Source organism: Nelumbo nucifera, chromosome 7 (genome assembly GCF_055504915.1).
Source record: "Nelumbo nucifera cultivar China Antique chromosome 7, China Antique-T2T, whole genome shotgun sequence".
Lineage (NCBI taxonomy): Eukaryota > Viridiplantae > Streptophyta > Magnoliopsida > Proteales > Nelumbonaceae > Nelumbo > Nelumbo nucifera.
In genome coordinates this window covers 54,276,155-54,299,424 of record NC_142655.1, presented here as the reverse complement: position 1 = coordinate 54,299,424, position 23,270 = coordinate 54,276,155, and the positions used below count along the sequence as shown (strand labels likewise).

General features: G+C 37.1%; 1 protein-coding gene across 1 annotated transcript; it reads left to right on the top strand.

The window, feature by feature from the left end:
- Positions 1-1,535: 1,535 nt before the first annotated feature.
- On the top strand, positions 1,536-22,607 carry LOC104611013 (AICARFT/IMPCHase bienzyme family protein). The gene is made up of 12 exons (XM_010277919.3): positions 1,536-1,716; positions 1,865-1,988; positions 7,345-7,420; positions 8,658-8,754; positions 15,569-15,671; positions 15,839-15,972; positions 16,330-16,507; positions 16,675-16,829; positions 17,882-18,091; positions 18,178-18,525; positions 18,660-18,786; positions 22,195-22,607. The coding sequence occupies exons 1-12, from the start codon at positions 1,594-1,596 to the stop codon at positions 22,344-22,346; spliced, it is 1,827 nt and encodes a 608-aa protein (XP_010276221.1). The 5' UTR covers positions 1,536-1,593; the 3' UTR covers positions 22,347-22,607.
- The last annotated feature ends 663 nt before the right edge of the window (positions 22,608-23,270 follow it).

Below are 23,270 nucleotides of genomic sequence, written 5' to 3'. Positions count from 1 at the left end.
GAGACATGAGACGAAAAACAGAGGCAGAGGCAAAGACAGAGACAGAGATGGAGCAGCGATTTCCTCTCTCTCTCAAATTTTTTATCAGCTGGGTTTATTTTGAAAATTTGAGGATTAGTAGAGGATAAATTTGACATTTTGTTATTCGTTAAACGATGATGTCAATTGTATGGTACTTTGAGACAATACATAAACAGTAAGGGTATAGTTAGTCAATTAACTAAACAGTAGAGGTAGTTTAAGAAATTCTCCATTTTCAAAATAAAAAATCCCCTTTGGTTCAAGAATTGGAATTTCATAACCACATCAATCTAGAAACTGTTTTCCCTCCTCATGGGTCCCATTTTTGTGTCTATTTTGCCGATGTTTTATTCATGTGGTTTACTGGCTCCATAAACTAGTTTTTGAAACAAGTTTAGGCCTCGGTTTTCATGTATTAACATTTCATAAGAAAACATTATAAGTTGGTATGTTCCACTTAATAGACATTTGGTCAGTTTCCTCCATAATGCTACATTTTGAAAATTTGAAGAAAAATCAAGGGTAAAGTAGTCTTTTCAATCTTTCCATTACCGGTTCCTAACGGTTATCTATTGTAGAAATTATAGGGGCACTTTAAGTGATTATGAAAACAGTAAGGTAAGTTATTGTCTATTTGCTAAATCATAGGGGTAGTTTAAGTATTTAGCTCTTCAATTTATTATTATCATAGTTCACCCTTTCATTTGACCACATACACACACACATAATAATGTAGAGCGGTTTGACCTTGATAGTCGAACCGGTGACCTATGACCTGAAGGCAAAAGCGGGTCGATTTTGAAAACATTGTTTATCATATTGATTATTGTTTAATATATCAAATATATGATGTTAAAAATGTTTCCATTTTTTTTAATTTCTATATTTTGTGTATTTTATTATTTAATTGTGCCAACATGGATTGGCCCATTTGGCCCAAATGGTTTAATTTCTTACCACCACCTAGATGAAAACACTATTTTTTGGAGATAAATATTAAAAGTGTAAATTTTTATATTATTGAAATTATTAATTTATTATCTATGGATTTAATTATAGAATTTAATGATGAAAAAAAACAAAAAAACCTTAAATATATGATTGAATGCAAATTAATATCTTAAATGTTAGATTTAATGAGAGAATTGAATGTATTAAATATCTTAAAATTACCTCTTTTCAACTCATTTAATATCAATACCAATTATCCTATTTACTCTCATTTTTTATCAATAAATTTAAATATAAAAAAGTAATTTTTCTCATTTAAAAATTTCATAAATATTCTTGAGACTATTGTACTTTTTAAAGTACTATAGATATAGATTATCAGGTTCACCCCTCTATTTGACCAAGGTCGAACCTCTATGTCGTGGTTCTCTCCCTTTTCCGTTTCGATTCTCGGTCCGGTTCTACGAACACTGCCGATAATGGAGTGTGTTGTGCAAGTACAGGAGATACGGTCCCGACGATGATATGTGGCAACGATTGTCAGAAGGCCCGACAACCTTGACATAACTCGCATAAGTAGAGCATGTGGGGATCGAAAAGAAAACAATAAGTAAAGAAAAGATGTTGGGTCTTGCCGCCACCACCACCACCACCGCCGCTAACACCGCGAACGCTGCCTACAATCGAGCTCTTTGCGTTGTCCAACTCTGCAACTCTCTACAGCCCAGCCACTTCTCTCAGCAGGTTCAGAATAAGAAAATAGACTTGGTGTCTATCTAAATATATGTGCTTCTTTTCGAAAGATAACTTTTTTTTTTTTTTCCTTTCTTTCTCGAAACTCTTAATGTTGGCCATCTAAAAATTTGTTCTTTTTGTTCTCATTTGCATTCAGCCTTCAGTAGTTTTCTTTCGTATTCCTTCTTCGTCTTTGCGCTCTAATATCAGACCAATCAGTGCGATGGCCGAGTCGGATACCGTATTGGTCTCGAAGTCAGAATCTTACTCTTCGAGTTCTGGTACCTTGCTTTCTCCCTGCTTTTTTTTTTTTTTTTTCAAATATCCTTCCTGCATCTTCAATAAGTTCTATTTGTGACATGAAATGGATGGTTATTTTTTGGCCATTTGGTTCATAGTTTTGCAATGGAAGGCATTATTTCTTCTATTTCTATTTTTTTTTAACGGTGGGGGTGAAAGAAAGCAAATGCCCACAATGTTGGGTCGTCCAATATTCAGAAAATGGAGCTGCAAGTTAATTGTCATGCTTTCACTTCTATTGTGTTTTATATTGCAAGTGTAAAGTGTAAATATTCATTTTATATTCAACCTCCCCATGTTGTAGTCATAGGAAAATCTATTCATATTATTTTTGCTAGGTAAGGTTCTTTTTTTTTTATTTTTATTTTTTTCCTTTTTGTAAGATCAATCAATTGTTTAGTCTTTAAGTTCGGAACATTGTTGTGCTCATAGTTTTCAAGGTGCCAAGGTGAGGCTATCTGAAAAAGGGGTGCCTTGTTGCCTAGTCACCTAGGCGATGGTTTTCTTTTTTTAAATAAAAACCATGAATACTAGGGTAATTTCCTAGGTTCCATAGCAAATTGGAGAAAATTTCAAGTTCTTGCTTGCTTATTGGTTCATGTTTTGAAGTCTTTGAGGGTTCAAGACAGCATACACAAACATGTGTATTGGTTGAACTCTAACAAATAAGAAAATAATAAAAATAAACTAGTATATAAACGGACAACATGATAATTTAGTTTAACAATGTCTATTACTATATCCTGATAGAAAATGAATGTGTTGAAGAGAGGAAAATGAACGGCAAGCCGGGAGTGATTGTAAAGCTAGACTTAGAAAAAGCGTACAGCAAAGTGGATTGGGAGTGTTTAACAGAAATCATGAGGCTAATGGGATTTGGAAGAAGATGAATTCAGTGGGTGGAGGGATGTATTAAATCCATGTGGTTTTCAGTCCTAATCAATGGGCAACCTAAAGGTTACTTCAAGGCTAGTAGGGGATTAAGACAAGGTTGCCCCCTCTCTCCCTTACTCTTTACTCTCGTAATGGAAATATTTTGTCAATTGGTGAAGAAGGCAAATCTGATAGGGTTGGTGAGAGGTTACGAAGTTGGCAGAGATTCAATTCAGATTAAGCACCTTCAATTTGCATACGACATTATGCTGTTTTTAGAGGCTGAAGAAGACAATGTTATTAATATGAAAAGGGTCATAATCTGCTTTGAATGGATTTTGGGGCTTAGTGTTAACTTCTCTAAGAGCAGTATTGCGGGGCTGAACATAGTAAATGCTCAGTCCCTAAACAGATTTAAGGAAATTTTGGGCTGTAAAGTTGAAAGTATTCCATTCTCCTATCTTGGAATGCCTCTTGGAGGGAATCTGAAGGCCCAAAGTTTTTGGGACCCAGTGATAGAAAAGTGTGAAAAAAATTGGCCACGTGGAAAAGAGATTACTTGTCCAAAGGTGGGAGACTCACCCTCATTAAAGCTTCTTTGGCAAACCTGCCCACATACTATCTCTCGACCTTTCGAATGCCAACCAAAATTGCCAACCGGCTTGAAAAGCTTTAAAGAAATTTTTTGTAGGAAGGAAGTGGGGAAAGGGATCTCATCTTGTGAATTGGTCCTAGGTGTGCAAATCTAAGGAGGATGGAGGCTTGGGAATAGGTCATTTGAGAGAAAAAAACACAGCTCTTCTAAGTAAATGGTTGTGGAGATATCCTCAGGAACTGAATACCCTATGAACTGAGATCATCACCAGCAAGTATGGGAAGCACGCCAATGGTTGGGATTGCAGTTTGCACTTGAACCGGATCAAGGACATAATCCCTTGGAAAGGTATACTCTCAACCTACCAAATTTTCATTTCCTATATCAGGTATAAAGCGGGAAATGGGGATAAAATAAAATTCTGGACTGATGTTTGGTGGGGTGACTCACCTTGGCTGCATCCTTTCCTCGCCTCTACAGCCTTACTCAAAACAAAGAAGCTCCCATTTCCTTTGTTTTATCCTTAAATCAATCTCATTTCAACTGGAACCTAGACTTTAGAAGACCTTTGAGAGAAAATGAACTTGATGAAATATCTAGATTCTTATACACTCTTAGAGAAGTGTACCTCTCCCCAAATACCCCCGACACTCGAGTCTGGACCGTGCACCCAGTAGGTAAGTTTTTGACTAAGTCCTGCTTCAGGGCTCTAATTAAGGAAGAACATACAACTGTACATTTCCCTTTCAAGACAGTTTGGTGCACACGCATTCCATCCAGAGTTTTTTTTTGTTGTGTGTGTTTGTGTGTTGGAAGCTAGTCTGAAGAAGGTCAGCACTTCTGATCTCCTCCAGAAAAAGAACCATGGAAGGTCCTATTTATCCCCACACGTATTCTGTTTTTGCTTAAAAGCTGGGGAATCAGCCAATCATATTCTGATCCACTGTGACAAAACTAGAAAATTCTGGTTTTTCTTTCTCAATCTGTTCAATTATAGTTTGACTTTCCTTGAACATGTGATAGACTGTATTAGACAATGGACAACAAGAGGGTTAAGCAAAAGAGGAAGGACTCTATGATTCTGTAGCACATGCTATCCTTTGGAGCATCTAGGAAGAGAGAAATAACCACATTTTCAACAACAGAAAAAGAAACTATGAGGAGCTCTTGTCTATCATTTCCTATAGAAGTTGCCTTTGGACTTCCAACTCAGAGTTTTTTAAAGGAGTTTCCTTTTCTGATCTTCAAAGAAATGCTGCAAACTTCTTGTTTTCTAAACTTCAATCCTTAATCACCCCCTCCCCCACTCTTCTGTTGCAGAAGGGGAGATAACCATGTACTTTGATGGAAGTGCAGAAGGGGAGATAATCTTTCCAGTTCTGATGTGAGACTTTGGTCTCCAAACCCAAACGGTTACTTCACATGTGCTTCCTTTTTCAAGTCCCTTTGCTCTCCCTCAGGACAAGTGGGGTTCCCAGCTAAGGAGATTTGGTCTAAACCTGTACCTCCTAAAATTACTATGTTCTGCTGGGAGGTTTTCTATAGGAAAATCAACACTTCAGATCTACTGCAAAAGAGAAGACCCTCTATGTGTTTGTCTCCTAATTGGTGTGTACTTTGCAGGGCTAATGGTGAGGATTGCTCTCACTTACTTTTAACTTGTCCCTTTTCTGATGCTATTTGGGGTTGGGTCTTTGCTTTGTTTGGTTGCAGATGGAATATGACCACAGCCATAGATCAAATCTTTGATCCTTCCTTCTTTGTGTGGCCCCCAAAAACTGGTAAAACAATGTGGAGAACCATTAGGGCTGCTGCTCTGTGGACAATTTGGGAAGAAAGAAATGCGAGGATATTCCAAGAGAAGGAGAGAAATGTTCAGAATGTAAAGGATTGTATTTTGACCAGGGCAATCCACTGGCTGAGATCATTAGATTCCTTCAAATCATACTATTTTGATGACATGTGGAGGAACTGGAGGGCTGTGGCTAGCAGCAGTAACAGAAAGAAAAGGGTACTAGATGTGTGGGTACCCCCTTTAGAAGACTTGACAAAGCTGAACTTTGATGGTAGCAGCCAAGGAAATCCGGGGCCTTCAGGGATTGGTGGGATGCTGAGAGATAAAGATAGTAACATTCCAGCTTTGTTCTCAGGCTCTGTGGGTATAGGAGACTCTATCAGAGCTGAGCTCCTAGCGGCAGTACAAGGCATTCAGGTTGCGGATCAGTTAGGAGTTCAGAATTTGATTATTGAAGGAGACTCCAAAGTTGTTGTGGGTTGGCTAAAAAATCCAGATTCAGTGATCTGGTGCTACAGGGGTATTATGAGGAAAGCTAAATGGTTCTCAAGGAACATGAATGTTATTTTTCAGTGGGTGGGTAGAACCAAGGTTCAAAGTATCGTTACGTATCGGCCCGTATCGTCCGATACGTATCGTTCCAGGACCCTTCCGATACGCCTCTACAGTGGGTGTATCGGGGGTTTGACCGGTTCAGGGGATGGAGGGGTCCTATATCGGCTCCCCTGAACCAGTTTTGAAAAAAAAAGGTAAAAAAACAAGTATCGAAACGCCCGATACGCCCCTACCGGCGTATCAGGCGTATCGATGTTTTGAACCTTGGGTAGAACAGCTAACACCATAGCGGATGGGCTAGCTAAACAAGGGGTATCAAGGGAACAGTTATTCTGGGCAGCTTTGTAAATTTTTTGTTACTAGTCTGAGGTAGTATATTGTTGCTATTGTGGAGAGGTACCAACTCGTGCCCCTCCTTTGGGAAGGCTGTATTGTAATATCCTATTGATTTTATTGATTAAAATTTTAATCATTTAACAAAAAAAAAAAATCCAGGTGCAGCAGGAATTGGTGGAATTTTTAGAAGAAGAGATGGTACAGTTAATTGGGTTTTCAGTGGACTGATTGGGATAGCCTCTTCAATAAAGGCTAAAATCATGGCAGCACTAACTGGAATCAGGATTGCAAGAGATCTGGGCTATCAGAACATTCTCATATAAGGAGATTCGGCAAATACCATCAAGTGGTTAGCTGACCCAGGCAGTGGTCAATGGGCTTTAGCTCATTTCTTGGCTGAAGCTAGAGATATCCTCTCTAACTTAAATGCACAGTTGGGTTGGATCCCTAGGGAGCTAAACTCTGATGCGGATGGCCTAGCAAAAGCTGGTGCTTACAGGGATTTCTTGTTTAGTGATGGTTTTCTTCCTACTTAGCCTTTTAATTGTAGTTTCTGTCTTTCTGTGTACATCTTCTTATGTACCTCCTGGTTCATTAATAAAGTTACTATCTTTTTCAAAAAACAATGTCTATTACTATAATCTCAAAAAATAAAAGGCCATTGCCCAATGTTGGTCCCAGGCCCAGCTATTTGGGGTCTCAGGAGGGGCAGACTGGGTACGGTCCTAACCTTTGGCATGTTTTTGCACAAGTTGGCCACCCTCAGACACAAACCTGTGTTCTCACACTTTCCGGCCTGAGGTTTTACCATTTCACCAAGTAATGGTTCCTTATGATATAAAAAAATAGAGAGTATAAAAAAATGTAGTGCCATGTAACTAGGTGTTTAAGAGAGGCAACCCTTCATGGGCGATTTGTCACCTCAGCATAACCTTAGTAATTCTTTCTATTTGAACTGTTTCTGACTTCAGTGTATGACTGCTCCTGCATTTTCTTATAAGATGCCGTTGGAATTGCTAATTGTTTGTTGAAATTACATCATTATCATTTTTCATCTTTTAACTTAGGATAGTTAGCTATAGAATGTATTTGGACAAAATTTATTTTCTTTACTTTATTTTCGGTTAACTGCTTTACTTTTTCATGCAACTACTGCAACATTTATTTCATGTCTTATTAATAGGAAAGAAGCAAGTTCTGATTTCATTGTCAGATAAGGGGGATCTGGCATCCCTTGGTAGTGGACTTCAAGCATTAGGGTGAGTTTGCAATCCCTTTGTTTTTTTAATTAATGTTTAGATGCACTTCTTTTAGAATGCTTACCCTATACTCTTTGTAGAATGAAAGTTGCTATTTCATTGGTGTTATATATCACACCTTTTGTGGGTCCGTTTGGTTCGTGGGAATAGGGCCCCGAAATTGGAATTGGAATGACACATTCTTTTTCCAACTGTTTGGTTGGGCAGAATCGGAATGTCCCCCCATTTGAGGGAATGGCCATTCCCTCCCCCTCTCTTGGGAATGAGAATTCCATTCCAGCCAATTCAGATTCCCATAATCCCATCTAACCAAAGTACCAAACAGGTGAGGGGAATAGACCATTCTGATTCCGACTATGAACCAAATGGTCCAAACGGGCTCTTTGTTTCTCACATCACCTTAAATTCTGATTTTATAATCATGCATGCTTGGCAAACAATATTTATAAGCTACTTATTTGCAGGGTTAAGGTTGCGTACACCTGTCCCTCCCCAGATCCTGCATTGGTGGGAGCCTTGTGCACTGGGCTGCCTTTTGCTTATAACTAGTAGTCGACATGTATTGGGACATAGATGTGTAACACTATTTCTGTCAACCTTAATTCACCTAGACTGTGTTGTTGATTCAATACATCAAGGGATATGTTTTAAATAGCTTAGCTTCCATAAGGTTGTAAGAGCAATGCTAATTTTATGATCCTTGTCCATCACAAAGTCCTCAAGTCAAAATGAACAAAATATAACATCCGATTATCTTGTAGATGAGGTGTTATGTTTTGTCCTTTTGCGATTTAAGGGCTCCATGGATAACCCTTTGTTTTTGATTGATGCTCCATGGACACCCTTTGATTCTAGCCTTGGTCAATTATGTTGTAGAGAAATTATTCATTTTGGTGAAATGATAAATAGATAAACTATATCAATAGTGCGATGATATCACAATAAATAGCTGCAAGCTATACATTAATTAATTAAGATTTGGCTTTGAATAAACTTATGTTCCAACAAAGTGCTCTGCAATCTGCCTCTGTTCAATGGACTTCACTCTGGTATCAAAGCAACAAAAGATAAAAAAGAGAGAATGTTTTCAAGAAAATGGAGTGTCCTTACATAGCTAAGGAGTCATCGTTGCAGGATATCCTGGTTATAGTTCATCTCCATGTTTGGTTGGTCACTTAACGTCCCTTTTGGCATAAGTTTCTTTGTTTTGTTTGTTAAGTTTTATGGGTTAATGCAGGTATACTATTGTTTCAACTGGAGGAACTGCATCTGCTTTAGAAGAAGCTGGGGTCTCTGTGACCAAAGTGGAACAATTGACCTGTTTCCCAGAAATGGTAGATGTGTTCTACTACTTTTCTTTGTTTTAGTTGCTCTTTCTGTATTCTAACTATGTGGACTTAATTTCTTATCCATTTAATTCAATTCTTTTCATATTTAAGTAAATGCAAAATATGCAGGTTTTCTTTTTCTGTTTTAATTTGAGACAGCATTCTCAAAATTGAACATAACAGTCTTTTGTTTTTTGATCAATAACTGCAACTTTCATTAAATTAGATCAATGTGTAAACAAATGTACAATCGCATTGGAGATAAAACATCTTATCTCCAATGCCACTATACACTGTGCCCAAAACATTTGGTCCCCTTCCACCCCTTGTTTTGCTAAGGAATTGGCCATGCTATTAGCTGTCCTTTGCACCGATTGAAGTATTACATCCATATTCCTGTCTCGCCATTTGAATTTTTGAATCATTTTTTGTATGCTCATAAAGCATTTTCATTGTTCTGTTTCCATTTGATTGCCAATTGTAAGTCTCCTTCAATGATCAGTTTATGCACATTTAGCTCCTTTGCTCTATTTACTCCCGCCATTATTTTCATTATTTCTGCCTTTAATGAGTCACTGATGACAATCAGACTTGAGTAAAGTGCCAGAACATGACCTGACCCATTTCTGAAAACTCCTCCCACACCTTAAGGGCCTGAGTTCTCTCTACCACTCCCATCAAAATTGAGCTTTGTGAACCCATCAATCACCGGTGGTGCCCATTCCCCATCGACCAAAATTTTCCTTGACAATGTGTTACCACTTCCTTTCAGTTCCTAATGATATCAGCCACTGAGAAAACTGAAAACTTCTCAAGAAATTTTAGCCAATGAGCCACTCTTATGGTTATACATTCGATTATTGCCTCCTTACTCTATCTTTCTTTGAAAGTTCTCGTATTTCTCTCTTCCCAAATTGTCCAAGTTAATGCATCCCCTAGAGTTCTCTATATGATCCTTCCCCTCTTATTCGTTTAAGCAAATGAGGTGGGATCAAAAAAGCTTGACATGTTGGCTGGAGAGTTCCACTAGAATCCAAATCAAGCAAGACACCAATCCCAAATGCTATTAGCAAATGGACAGGAGATTAGTAAGTGAAAACAAAATTCACCATTTACTTTTCAGAGAACAAACTAATGAGGAGATAAGCAGGAAAAAAAGTTTCCTTTTCTTTAGCAACTCACAAGTGTTAACTTTCTCATGTAAACATCCCAATTAAAAGCTCCTTCTCTAGGCAAAATGGGTATAATGGTCTTCTTCCAGGCTGTTCTTGGTTTGAATTGCTTTACTTGTCGAACATATAAATTGAAAAAAATAAACATCTTCTTTACCAAGTAACATTGAATTTCATCTCAAAATTTGGCAAATCATCATATCTAAAAGATAATATTGATTTTAAATCTACTAATTTCAATTATTTCAAATGCAAAATTATAATACAATAAGTATTTAACAGAAGAATTGCATGCGAAAAATCCTAATAAAAAATTAATAATGAATAACAAAAGGGAAAAATGGGGGGAGGGGGAAGCTATTTAATGCAAGAGAGTAATTGCAGGAAAAAGAAATATCTTTTTTTTTTTTCTCTCTTCTTTCCTTGTTTCGTCTTGTTGCTGTTGGATCTTATTGTTTCGGCAATAAAGCCTTAAAAGAAAGCATAGTTAAGGAATTACTTTCACAAAATGGTGTCAATGTAAAAGGCTATTATCCAATCTTGGTCCCAGCTATCTAGGGTCTTGGAAGGGGTTAGACTATATATGGTCCTAACCTTTGGCATTTTGTTTTCACAATGTGTCTGTTCTCGGATTTGAACCTATGTTCTCATGCTTGCCAGCCTACAAGGTGGCTGTTCTCAGATTTGAACCTTTGGCATTTTGTTCAACATTATGGCCTCTACAAAATAGTATCCATGTCTGTAGTTCTTTCGAATCTATGTAAAATAATATCATGATAAGGAAATAAACTGCACATGGTGTATTAGAATTTATGTGCTGTCAGCCAAGAAAAAAGTCTCACCATTGCCCTTTTTCTTGATCTGGTCCCCATTTGCAGCCTTGTTCTGAAACACTCTCTCGCTTCTTTCCCCTCAAATTACCCAAATAATTACCAGTGGGATTGCTCTCCATAGTATGATAGTACTTTTCCTTGATCATTAAGACCTCTCATGTACCGTTCAGCCAAAAGATCCACTATATTCTTGGGATGCACCACTTATAGTTCTCCAGGCCACAAAAAAATAAGAAAACAAGCTTGATTTGGGTGGACAATGCAGAAACAGGTAATTTCTTGTCTCCACCTATTCATTGCAAAATTTGCACCTAGGAGCAAGAATGGGCAGACCTCTTGAGATCAGTTAAACCTTGAAAGGCACCTGTCTTTGGGGGCTTCTGTTGTAATTTGCTGTTCTATTAATAAAATTCTACTTTACCTTTTCTCCAAAAAAAAAAAAACCCTTGAAAGGCACTTGTTTTAATGCTTCTGTCTACACCATAAAAGATGGCGCAAAGGTGACCGGATTACCTTGTGTGGAAAATTCCCTGCTGTTTCTGGATTAAGGCTGTGGAAAGATGATTTGACTGTAAACTTTGGCAGATTTGTCCCAACACCATTCTTGACTGTCTTCCTTGTTAGGTGTAGGCTTTCAGGAACTTGGCAAGGCTAATTGGTCAGCAAACTCACTGATCTCTTAGTCATTTAAAAAAGGGTCTCCTTAATGTAGGAGACCACACTACATTACCTTTTATCATATCATTATTGATCTTTTGCAGTGGCTTCCTTGTTTTTGGGCTATCAGAAATAAGAAAGGAAATAAGTCCATGAGTGCCCTGTTATCACACCACAAGTCCAGCCAAAATCACCAATCTCCCAGTCATTAAAGCTTCACACCATTAATGAAATCCAGATAACAACCAGGGATTAAAATTTCACAATGTATCGGTGGGTCACCAATACGTGAACTAATAGGTATTTTGGGGTTTGACCTGTTTCATGGGGTAGATAAGCCTTATACCAAACCCCCTCCCCTGAACAGGTTTGAAAAAAAAAATTTAAAAAGCGCCCTGATACAAAGTCCATACGCCCCATCTGGTGTATCAGATTGTATCGATATTTAGAACCTTGGTAACAACCTTCTATTACCCTTCTACACTGAGCAACCTATAATTGCACTCTATCCCTGTCTCCCAGTTTAGGCTCCTGACTGCAAATTTTTCTGCTATTAGTCTGGACTGGTTTGCAGCTGTGGGAGGTGGTCATCTAATCAGCAAAAACATGAAATAACGTTGTGTGTGCCTGTGTGGTCAAAATGTCATATTGTGATATTACGATTTTAAATGTATAGCATAAAGTAAATTCTAGTTTTGTGGGTACTCTTAACCGGTTCTCCCTTACCACAGGCACTAATAACAAATAATGATAATGAACAAAAATAATTTCTGACAAAAGCTGGTTATAGATACTGTGTTTGGAGGGGGTCGGGTTGGGAGATGGCGATGCTTTGTGCAGGTGAAAGGGAGGTTGAAAACAATGGCAATGTCTGTAGTAGCTTTTAGTGAGTAGCATTCTTCAGTTCTTCTATCCTTGTCTTACAGAGAGACTTGTCTTAGCGGCACTTCGGGTAAAAGAGAGAGAGAGTTGGGTTGTTGCCTCTTTGTGGGATGGTGATGTGAGTCCAAGTTGGTAGCTAAGAATTTTGAGCGGGGAAAATTCTGTTAGTCATAGATATTCATGATATGCTATATTTGGTAACTGGGTTCATGAATTATGGTCAACAAACAGTATAAGTTGCAAGGTATATTGGTCAAAGTTTTATGATTACCTTATACCACACAAACCATTTATCTGTATTTGTTCAATATCCCTGTTTTCACTCTAAATCTGTAAAAGAGAAGATTAGGAGGAAGGAAGAAGAAGAGAAGAGGAGAAAAGAGAAGAGAATGATTGGAAGGCTCGAAAAACTTGGGTTGGCGGGTATGGACAGCATTACAATAAAAAGAAAGAATTATGTGCAGGAGACTTCGTCCAGAGTGATTTGGCTACAGGAAACAAATCTGAAGATTTTAATGTTGGTCAGAAGAAAGAGATATGGGGTAGGAACATGGCATAGTTGTCAAGGTGACGCCTAGGCGACAAGGCGCCCTTTGAGGCCTGCCTCGCCCAATCGCCTAACAGTTTTCTACTTCCTACTATAAAATACTTTTTTATTCATTCTTTTTTGAGATTATAATTATAAAATAGACATTATTAAACTAAAATAATCATTTTGTGTGTTTATATACTAATTTCTTTTCATTATTTTCTTGTTTATTAGGGTTTAATCAACACAAACATTGCTAAATGCTGTATTGAACCCTCAAAGACTTAAAAACCTGAACCAATAAGTAAGGAAGAACTAAAAATTTTATCTAATCAGCACATTTTCCTCTTCCATATATTCTTCTTCTTCTTCTTCTTCTTCTTGTTCTTGTTCTTGTTCTTGTTCTTGTTCTTCTACTACTACTACTACTACTACCACCAATACTTTTTATTTTCTTCTTTTCCTATAACAAAAATAAGGGTTCAGCCCCTATATTTTTTGAATTTTATTTTCCTTCTTCCTTTTCTTTTCATGAATATGTTGATTTTCTATACTTTAATATGAAATTTGTACTTTTCTTATGAAAACCATGAATAATTATTAAAGAAATATGGTTATGGTACCTAGGGAACTACTCTAGGATCTATTTTTTAGCATAAAAAAATCCATCGCCTAGGCGACTAGGCGCCTCCAGTCGCCTAGCCTCGCCTTGGCACCTTGAAAACTATGGAACATGGGGTATTGGTTGGAACTGGAGGCTTGAAGGGCTGTCAGGTGGGTTAATTTCATCCTGGGATTTAGGGGCATTTAGAAAGGTTGGCGAAAAGGTGGTAAGTCTGCAATTTTAGTATGCCTGAAGGAAGTGAATGAGGACTGGTTATGGGGTGTAACAGAGGTCTATGGGCTAAACACAGAAGGGGAAAGGATAAAAAAAGAAGAAAATCATTTCCTTTGCAGTATGTTGTTGGGTCCAAGGGAAAGAAGGAAACAGCAGACTCTTTGAAGACAATCAGAAAACATTGAAACTCTATTAGTTTAGTTTGGATTTGGGTGCTACCAGCAGGAAGCCGGTAGCGGTAGCGGTTTGGATTTGGGTGCTACCAGTTTTTGTTCAAATCAGCAGTTTAGAGTTGGGGAATATTTATGGAATGTTCTTGAATTCAGTTGATGTAATTTGGTTTAGTTTTTGCTTGCAATCAGGTTTTGTTCTGATGAGTGTAATGAGGTGCCATCTTGTCATCTATTGGGTTGTAATTTCTTTTTTTGTTTAATGAATTTTCATTTATTCTTTGAAAAAAACGAAAAGAAAGAATTACATAGATACCCCTGCAGCATAGACTAATAATAAAAGAAAGCAGAAAAAAAAAGGCTAACAACTCTAACAACAATCCCAATGAAAAATTAATCACATCAGAGTGTTTCTGTTGTTGAATCCACTTTGAATTTGTTCAATGCATTGCTTGTGAAGTATGTATTCATGTATGTCCTATAATGTCGCTCTAGGCAGAATTGCACATTGGGCTTAGATGTGAAGAATTCAAGGGAATTACAATGGATGACCTATTCTGCGGCTGCAGGCCATTGCTGGACTCTCCATTAGAAGACAGCGAAGAATTGTGCAACAGAGAGCTCTTGAAACAAGTACAAGGAAATTCAACCTTGGTAGTTGCAATATCAAGCATAGGGGGAACTGTTAGAGATGATAAGCGAAACAAATTAATTTCTAGGGGCCAGTGGGTTTTGGCAATTCTTCAAATGAAAATTTGTTAGCTCTCGTTCAGGGCTTGAAATTTGCATTCATGACTGGCAGGACATATATGCTCGTTGGAGGTGACTGTCAAGTTGTTATCTATGGGATAAAATCAGGGGAAGAGACTACCAATCAAATTAAAATAAAATAAAATACATAAAAAAAGAGAGTTCAGCGGAAGAGATTCCTTTGGTGTTCAGGTTTCTAGTTAGAGAAGTAAGAGCACTGGCCTGTAGCTGAAACTGCTCATTCAGGTGGGTTCTTAGGGATGCTAACAGTTTGGCAGACTTACAAGAGAGAATCTATAGGGAACTCCCAGACCTGGGGATGTTTTGTAAAGAATTTTACATGACTGTCATGATCAGCTTTTGTATGTTTGTATTTGTACTCTACTATCCATCTTTTTGATAACAATAAAATCCTATTTTAACTGTTGACTATCAAGAAAGGGTCATGGATTTGGTGGATTCAACACTCCTAGAACCACACCCAGTTAATGAGGGTGGCTATTTCATTCTTTTTTTTGTTTTTCTTTCGAGGGGTAGGAGGTTGGATTGATGGATTTTTTTGGGATGTGGTGGTGGTCCATGGATGTTAGGTTTGTTAAAATAAGGTCTCTGTTTTTGAGGATCTGTTGGTGTATCAGGGGTGGGCAGTGGGTTTTCTTCCATCTGTCTTTTGTTAGGTTTCACTTTTAGGTTGGTCTTAATTTCAGTTTGGTTTTGTTTGTGCTTTGTGTTCTCTTGTATATGTGAGGCTTTGGGGTCTCTTCTTGGGTGTTAGGAGGCTTGGAGGTCTTGTGTGTGTATACTGTCCGTATATTTCATATACAACTTTAGTTATTGATAAAAATGTTTTGGATTTTCTTCTATTAGCATGTGTATACCATATTCCTATAGTCCTGTATTCTTTTATTGTATCATATAATTCTTTGTTAGTTTTTTATATAGGAATGTTGTAGTTACTGAACTCTACAATTTATTTTTATGTTTTACAGCTGGATGGTCGTGTAAAAACTTTACATCCTAATATTCATGGGGGTATTCTTGCTAGAAGAGACCAAAAGCATCACATGGAAGCTCTAAATGAGCATGGGATTGGTGAGTTCTAGTTTTACTTTTAGTACTCTCTGCATATTGTGCCTACCTATAAAGGCTTGCAGAGAAACATGTCAATGTCCTATAATTCTTTTTCTTGGTAGATTGGATCTAGTACGTATGTGCATGTCAGATTACTAATTTTATTGTTGACACTGTTTACTTTACAGGGACATTCGATGTAGTGGTGGTGAACCTGTATCCTTTTTATGACAAGGTTTCTGCTGCTGGTGGAATATCATTTGAGGATGGAATAGAAAACATTGACATTGGTGGCCCTACCATGATCAGAGCCGCTGCAAAGGTTGTTTTCCGAGACACAATAATGACATTATATTGGAGAGCTAAGTTAATGATCTATGAATTTTCCTATAGGCACGACATATATGCTCTATAACTGATAAATCACCCACTCCTTAACCAACAAAACTCAATGGTCCATTTTACAAGTAGGAATTCCTGGACTGTATTTTCCAGAAGGTTAGATTTATTCTATCAGGTTGATTTTGGGGCAAGATCTCCTAGTTGACGCTCATCAAGATGGAGTCCATGTTGATGTGTTCAACCATCTGCAAAATGGATTGTACATATTTATACTATGTAGTCTATACTATCCTCCTAGTTTTTGATGTCAATTCTTTAATGTATTTATTTTCAACAGAATCACAAGGATGTTTTGGTGGTCGTTGACTCAAGTGACTATCCTGCACTTTTGGAATTTCTGAAAGGAAACCAAGATGACCAACAATTCCGCAGGAAACTTGCTTGGAAGGCCTTTCAGCATGTTGCTTCTTATGATTCTGCAGTTTCTGAGTGGATGTGGAAGCAGACCGTTGGAGGTAAAACTTGGATTCTTTCTTGCCTTTCCTTTTTCTCATTTTTGTCTGCCCAATTATACCTCAAACTCTTCCTTTTTTTCTTTCCCTTTTTTTGTAGACTAAGTCTGCTAGTTGTTTTTACTGATAAAAAATTGAGCTAATTATTTTTAATTTACTTTGGTTGGAAGATAAATTTCCTCCCAGTTTAACAGTCCCTCTCTCTCTGAAAAGTTCTCTTCGTTATGGTGAAAATCCTCATCAGAAAGCTGCATTTTATGTTGACAAGAGTCTTTCTGAGGTTAACACTGGTGGTATTGCTACTGCTATACAGCACCATGGAAAGGTGAGGAGATTTCATGACTTTCGTAGCCAGGCTCATTCTCTGAATTAACTAATATTTGTATTCACATTTTAAAATACGCTCATCATTCTCTGATTCCATTGATATATTTTATTACTATTTTTGAATATGTGGTATATGCCTGATAACATGATTTAGTATTTTCTGTTTAAGAAGTTTGCCTTTTTCCCCTCATAGTGGCTTTCCCTATGATTGTGTATTATGATGAGTGTAAGGTGATTTTCAAAGTTGTAGGAAATAAGAAAGCCTAAGGATGTTCTCTTTCTAACTTCTCTTCAGGATAGTTATGATATCAAGTTCTTAACAGAATATTAAACCAAAGCTTTTTCACTGGGTGAATCAACTTGTACTTTGGAATATTCTTAATTTGATTGATGGATGCCTACATGAAACAGAAAATTGGTGGTCTTGAGGGAAATTTGACAAATTTTGTAGCTAATATTGATAAGATATGTATTTGATGTAGTTAATTAGTTATTTTTTCCTTTTTTTTGTGAAATCCCTTTGCCTCCTTTTATATTGCCATAAAAATCTTTCTTTCTTTATTGAAATCTTATCTTACTACTAATAAAAGAAAAAGAAGCTGGTAAGAAAGAGTAGAGGTATCAAGAGCAACTTTCACTTTTGTAGTGCTGGCATAAGCATTCAACTGTATTGCTACTTAAATGATTCAATTACTTGGCAAATGACAAAAATTAGATTATCTTGTTTCAATTAAATAATTCCTTTTGCTAAGTAGATTATGATAGTGTTGAAGCATGTTAGATACATTATATTGGCTCTTATAGTGAGTGCACTATGTTGGTTAGTTGTTACATCTTATCAACCTGGTTTTCAGGGTTGTGTTTTTGTAATTTCTAAGTAAGATAAACTCTTTGATGGTGACTTTGATTTTTCTCTTTGCATTTTCCTATTTTGGTGTTGTTCTGTCTTGTCAACAGTTATGGTTACATTTGTAAGTCTGCTTTGCTGTTTTATATACTGTTGTTGTATCCTTATGGATACCTATTTATATCTATTTCTTCCTTGAACAGGAGATGTCTTATAATAACTATCTAGATGCCGATGCAGCTTGGAACTGTGTCTGTGAATTTAAAAACCCTACATGTGTAGTTGTTAAGCATACAAATCCTTGTGGTGTTGCTTCACGGGATGATATCCTTGAAGCATATAGGCTTGCTGTGAAAGCAGACCCAGTAAGTGCATTTGGTGGGATAGTGGCCTTCAATGTAGAAGTTGATGAGGTGAGTTACCGATAATTCGAAACAGAATTATCTAACAGACAATTTCTGCTTTGTACATTGAGTTTTTCATGTTGCTATATTTGCAGGCTCTTGCAAAAGAAATCAGAGAATTTAGAAGCCCAACTGATGGTGAAACACGGATGTTTTATGAGATAGTGGTTGCACCTAAGTACTCAAAGAAGGGTCTTGAGATCCTCCGTGGCAAGTCAAAGACTCTGAGGATTCTTGAGGCAAAAAAGAATGAGAAAGGAAAACTCTCACTTAGACAAGTTGGTGGAGGCTGGCTAGCCCAGGACTCCGATGATTTAATCCCTGAAGACATACAATTTAATGTAGTCTCAGAGAAATCTCCACAAGAAAGCGAGCTTCATGATGCAGAGTTTGCATGGTTATGTGTCAAGCATGTAAAGAGCAATGCTATTGTAATAGCTAAGGTTTGAATTTTCTTAACTCTAACCTTTGATACCGTATGCAAAGAATGAGCAGTGCCACCTTTCTCTTTCACAGCTTGAAAGAGGGAGATTATAAAGATATCTGACCTTTCATAATACATTTCTTTCATCTACAGAATAACTGTATGTTAGGGATGGGGAGCGGCCAGCCAAACCGCTTGGAGAGTCTTCGGATAGCTTTCAGAAAAGCAGGAGAAGATGCCAAAGGAGCAGCGTTGGCCAGTGATGCTTTCTTCCCATTTGGTAATAGATTGATTCTCATAGTGCTAACTGCTATCCTTAAGTCTGTTTAGTTTGAAAGTAAAGGTAGGGAAACCTGTAAAAGGTTTGTACAGGTTTTCCTACCTTTTATAAACACAGCCTAAATTGATTTAATCATGTTCCTACACATTTGATTTTTTTTACGTGTATTTTTAACTGTTTATGGTCTGTCTCATGTTAATGCATGGTCTTTATTCAATGTTTTTTTCTCCATCTCTAAATCAATCACTACGATGACCTTGAATTTGCTATATACCAGATTTTTCACCAAAGTATGAACCTAAACAATGTGTTTTATCTATTTATTTATTTAAATCAATCAATCACCAATAGAAGACCATCTGCAGCACCTGTAAGAAGTGATCTGTTGCAAGTTGAAGGTCCTAGAAGAACTAGGGGCAGACCAAAAAGGACATGGGTTGAAGTAGTAACTAATGATTTAAGCACTCATAATTTACAATGGATATGGCACTAAACAGAATGGAATGGCAAAACAGGATTCATGTTGACGAATCCCATATGGCTGGGATAAGGCTTAGATGATAATGATGAATGAATGAATCACCAAGGTTGACCACAATTACAAAAAGCAGAGTAGAATACTCAGACCATTAAAATAACCTGTTGAATACTTTTGAACATTATTTATCAAAAAAAAAAAAACTTTGGAACATTTTTTGATGAGTAAAATACTTTGAAACATTGGTTTGCTACTTCATCCAAAGTTAGACCATTCAAATTATTGGATATTTGATGTAGATTTGACTTTTCCAGTGCCAAATTGATGTAGGAATGACCATATTGATACAAAATGTAGGATCAATGTGATCCAAAGATGAGTCTGGGAGGATAAAGATGGGCTAAGAAGGGTTTAGAGATAACCTTAGGACTAAAGGAAAATATTATTAGGGTTTAGTTACCAATCAAAAGAAGAAAATTATTAGAGGTTGAAAAGGTTTTAGGTTAAATCGCAAATTGGATTATGAGCAATAGAAAATTCAAAAACTGTGCAGGGTTAAATTTTTTTGGTAAGGCATTGTAGAGGTGTTTGAGTTGATGGGTTCCATGGGGTGGTTTAATTTGAAAGCATTTTGAGCAGGTTTTCTACAAAATGAGGAAACTCCCCTTCATGAAAAAAAATGTTAAAATTTTGGAAACTAAGGATTTAGATGGAGTTTTTGGGTGAAATTTGGTAGAATGAAGTCACATAGGTTAGGGGACTCTAAGCTGTTAATTGGTTGGATGCAGTCAAAAAGCATGGGGGTCTGGACACAGAGACAGTTTGGGAGGGAAATCAATTGCATAGCAAGGGAGGTTGGGGTATATCAAGTGGATTAGAAGGTCAGCTAATGGATTAGCCAATACCTTGGCAAAGCAAGGGATATTCAGGGACAATTTGTTTTGGGCTGTTTTGTAACTTTGAGACATTTTGTGGGGTCAACACCACTGCTTTGGGTGTTTTTTTTGATCAAAAACAGAAAACTTTCATTAAGAATTAAAGAAGTGATTACAAGGAAAGAAGGGGAGAGGTAAACCCTCTTGACCCTCCCCTAGGGAAAACAAAAAAGAATTTACAACATAGCCCAGAACATTTGCTCTCTTCCCACCCCTTGCTTAGCAAGAGTATCCGCAAAGGAGTTGGCATTTCTCTCTTTCTGCAGCCAGCCAACAACCAGTTTTGAATCCCTTTCAACAATAAGCTTGTGACAATTCAACTCCTTGGCCTTCTTCATTCCTTCTATCACTGCCAAGATCTCAGCCCGAAGTGAGTCACTTATACCAATAGTACCAGAAAATAGAGCAATGACCTTTTCCTGTTCATCGCTAAAGGTTCTGCCATGCTAGATGGCCCCAGGTTACTTTCACTACTTCCATCAAAGTCAAGTTTAACGAACCCAGAAGCTGGTGGAGACCAAAGGGGAATAACCTTGGTTTTTGCAGGGGCTGAATCAGCCACATCCTTCCAATTCCTTCTGATCTTATCTGTGGAAACACCTTTAAACATTCTTAGAGACTGCACCTACTTATCACTCTAATAGTAACTGCTTCAATAACAGCCTCCTTACTCCTTTCCTTGTCAGAAAAAAATTCTTCAGTTCCTTTCTTCCCAAATTGTCCAGCATATTGCAGCCCTAACACATATTCATAGATTTTTACCCCTCTTCTCTGGCCATCTGAAGCCAAAAGAGGCAAACAAGTTTTGTACATTTAGGGGGGGGGGGGGGGAGGGGGGGTCACCTGCAATCAAACAACGGGAAAAACCAAATCCAAATATCTGAAACAAAGGGCAAGATATTAATAAGTGATAGCAGTTTTCACCATTAGCCTTACAAAGCATACACCAGTTGGGAGGTAAGCACCAGTTATAACTGTTATACCTTCCCAACAAAAATCCCCAACCTAGGAGGAATCGGTTTACCCCAAACTTCAAAGACTGGAAAATTATTCCCCAGGCTATCAGAAGGATGCACCAAGGCTTTGGAAAAAGAGGCACATGAAAACACACCAGAGGTGGTCAAGGTCCATATCCTGCTATCCCTTCTCCCCGGATCCAAAACCACCCCTCCCAAGATCTGAATTAGAGCTGAAACATTATGGACTTCTCCCTAATGCCCCTTCTAAAACCCAAATCCCAACACTGTTCTGGGTGATTGACAGTTGTATTGTGTTTTTTTCTAAATTAATGAAAGTCACCATTTCCAATCCAAAAAAAAGGTAAGATGAAGGGTGATGAAAACTTACAGGCAGCAACCTAATATGAGAGCATTCAGAGATGGTTTGACACAAGGAAGAAAATGGCTGAAATAGGAAAATTTCAAGTTTTAATGTAAATTAAATAAAAATGTAACTGGATGTTGTTCTAAGATTTTCTGGGGTAGCCAAGGCTACTCAAGATGTTGTAAATTATTCTTCTAATTAATAAAGCTATGTTTTCTGTTGCTGATAAAAAAATGTAACCAGATCAATTTTATCTTTTAGGGATGTTGAGTGAACTTCTTAAACGATGAATTTGTGAGTGTCCAATCCTACTAAAACTTAGAAAAAAGGAAATTGCAGAATTACCACTATCATAACATGACTCAGAAATAATTTCTATGTTATTTTAACATGTAAAAATGGCCCAAATACCCCTGTTATCTAAAAATGTAAGAATTGCATAAAAAAATCAGAAAATTCTTTACCCGACCACTGTGCTTTTGTATTAAAATTGCTTAGCTACTCTAAATTGAAGGTTCCATAAACTAGTTGAGAAATTCAAAAAAAGTAGCTGATAAATTTTGGTGGATGTGCAATGTACAGCATTCCTTGTGCACATTTATGTAGGTGCATAAAAGCACTGAATTATGTTTTGAACCAATTTCTGACCTTGTGACTGTTAATATGTGGCAGCTTGGAATGATGCAGTGGAAGAAGCATGCCAGAATGGGATTGGTGTTATTGCAGAACCAGGTGGGAGCATCAGAGATGGGGATGCCATAGATTGTTGCAACAAGTACGGGGTTTCTCTCCTTTTCACAAATGTGCGACACTTCAGACACTAGGTGACCGAAAAATAATGCTCTTACCATCACATTTGAGTTCCCTTCTGGGTCAAATAAAAGGGCTGAAAGAGTTCTGTGAAGGATGGAAATGGGCAGGAGTATGTGATCTGCCTTTGATTGTAGAAACCCTGAGATATTTTAATGGACCTTCCAAAAAAAAATTTGCTTCCAGCATAATTTAATTGGTTGTACTTATCCTTGTTGATCCAAATCGGACGTACAAGCCAAATTCTGCAAAAATTTAAATATGTTTACCCTGCACTTATTGCATGTTACTCTTGCTACATTGATGAAAAGGAGAATTGCAACAGATGGTGCAAATCAGATGTACAAGCCAAACATAGTGACTACTGAGTACTGACTAGTGGGTTATATCGTTTCTGTTTAGGGCAAAACAGCCACACAACATCCCATTTGTTGGTTGTGTGGCTAGTGGCTATTTCTAGCATATTAGGGGTGTTCATAGTTTGGTTGGGTGCGTTTTGGAGAATATTTCAGACCAGATCAGTAAATTACGGTTTGAGAAGTTTTTAAATCGAACTAAACCGTTTTGGTATAGAAATCAAATTAAACCAAACTGTTTTATTATGGTTTGGTGCGGTTTCTAATACGGTTTGGGGACTTTGGACCATTTTATAGTTCTTTTGGGCTTTTAACCCAATTAGAAAGCCTAAGTAACTCTCCTAAAAATTAAAACTTAAAAACTTTTATTTATTATTTTATTATAAAATAAAGAGTTCATTATATATTTATAATTTTATGCATTCTATTTAGATATATTATATATAAAATTTATATATCATATATTCATATTATATATATGTATATAAAATTTTGGTTTACGGTTTACGATTTGATTTGATTTATAAAATTCAATAAATCAAACCAAAATCATAAATTGCAATTTAGAAAATTCTTCAACCC

Bases quoted from the DNA above. Each gene is read 5' to 3' on its own strand.
- LOC104611013 (XM_010277919.3), top strand. From the start codon at position 1,594: ATGTTGGGTCTTGCCGCCACCACCACCACCACCGCCGCTAACACCGCG. The intron at 8,755-15,568 runs GTAGATGTGTTC...TATGTTTTACAG, and splicing joins TGACCTGTTTCCCAGAAATG to CTGGATGGTCGTGTAAAAAC. The intron at 15,973-16,329 runs GTTGTTTTCCGA...TATTTTCAACAG, and splicing joins TGATCAGAGCCGCTGCAAAG to AATCACAAGGATGTTTTGGT.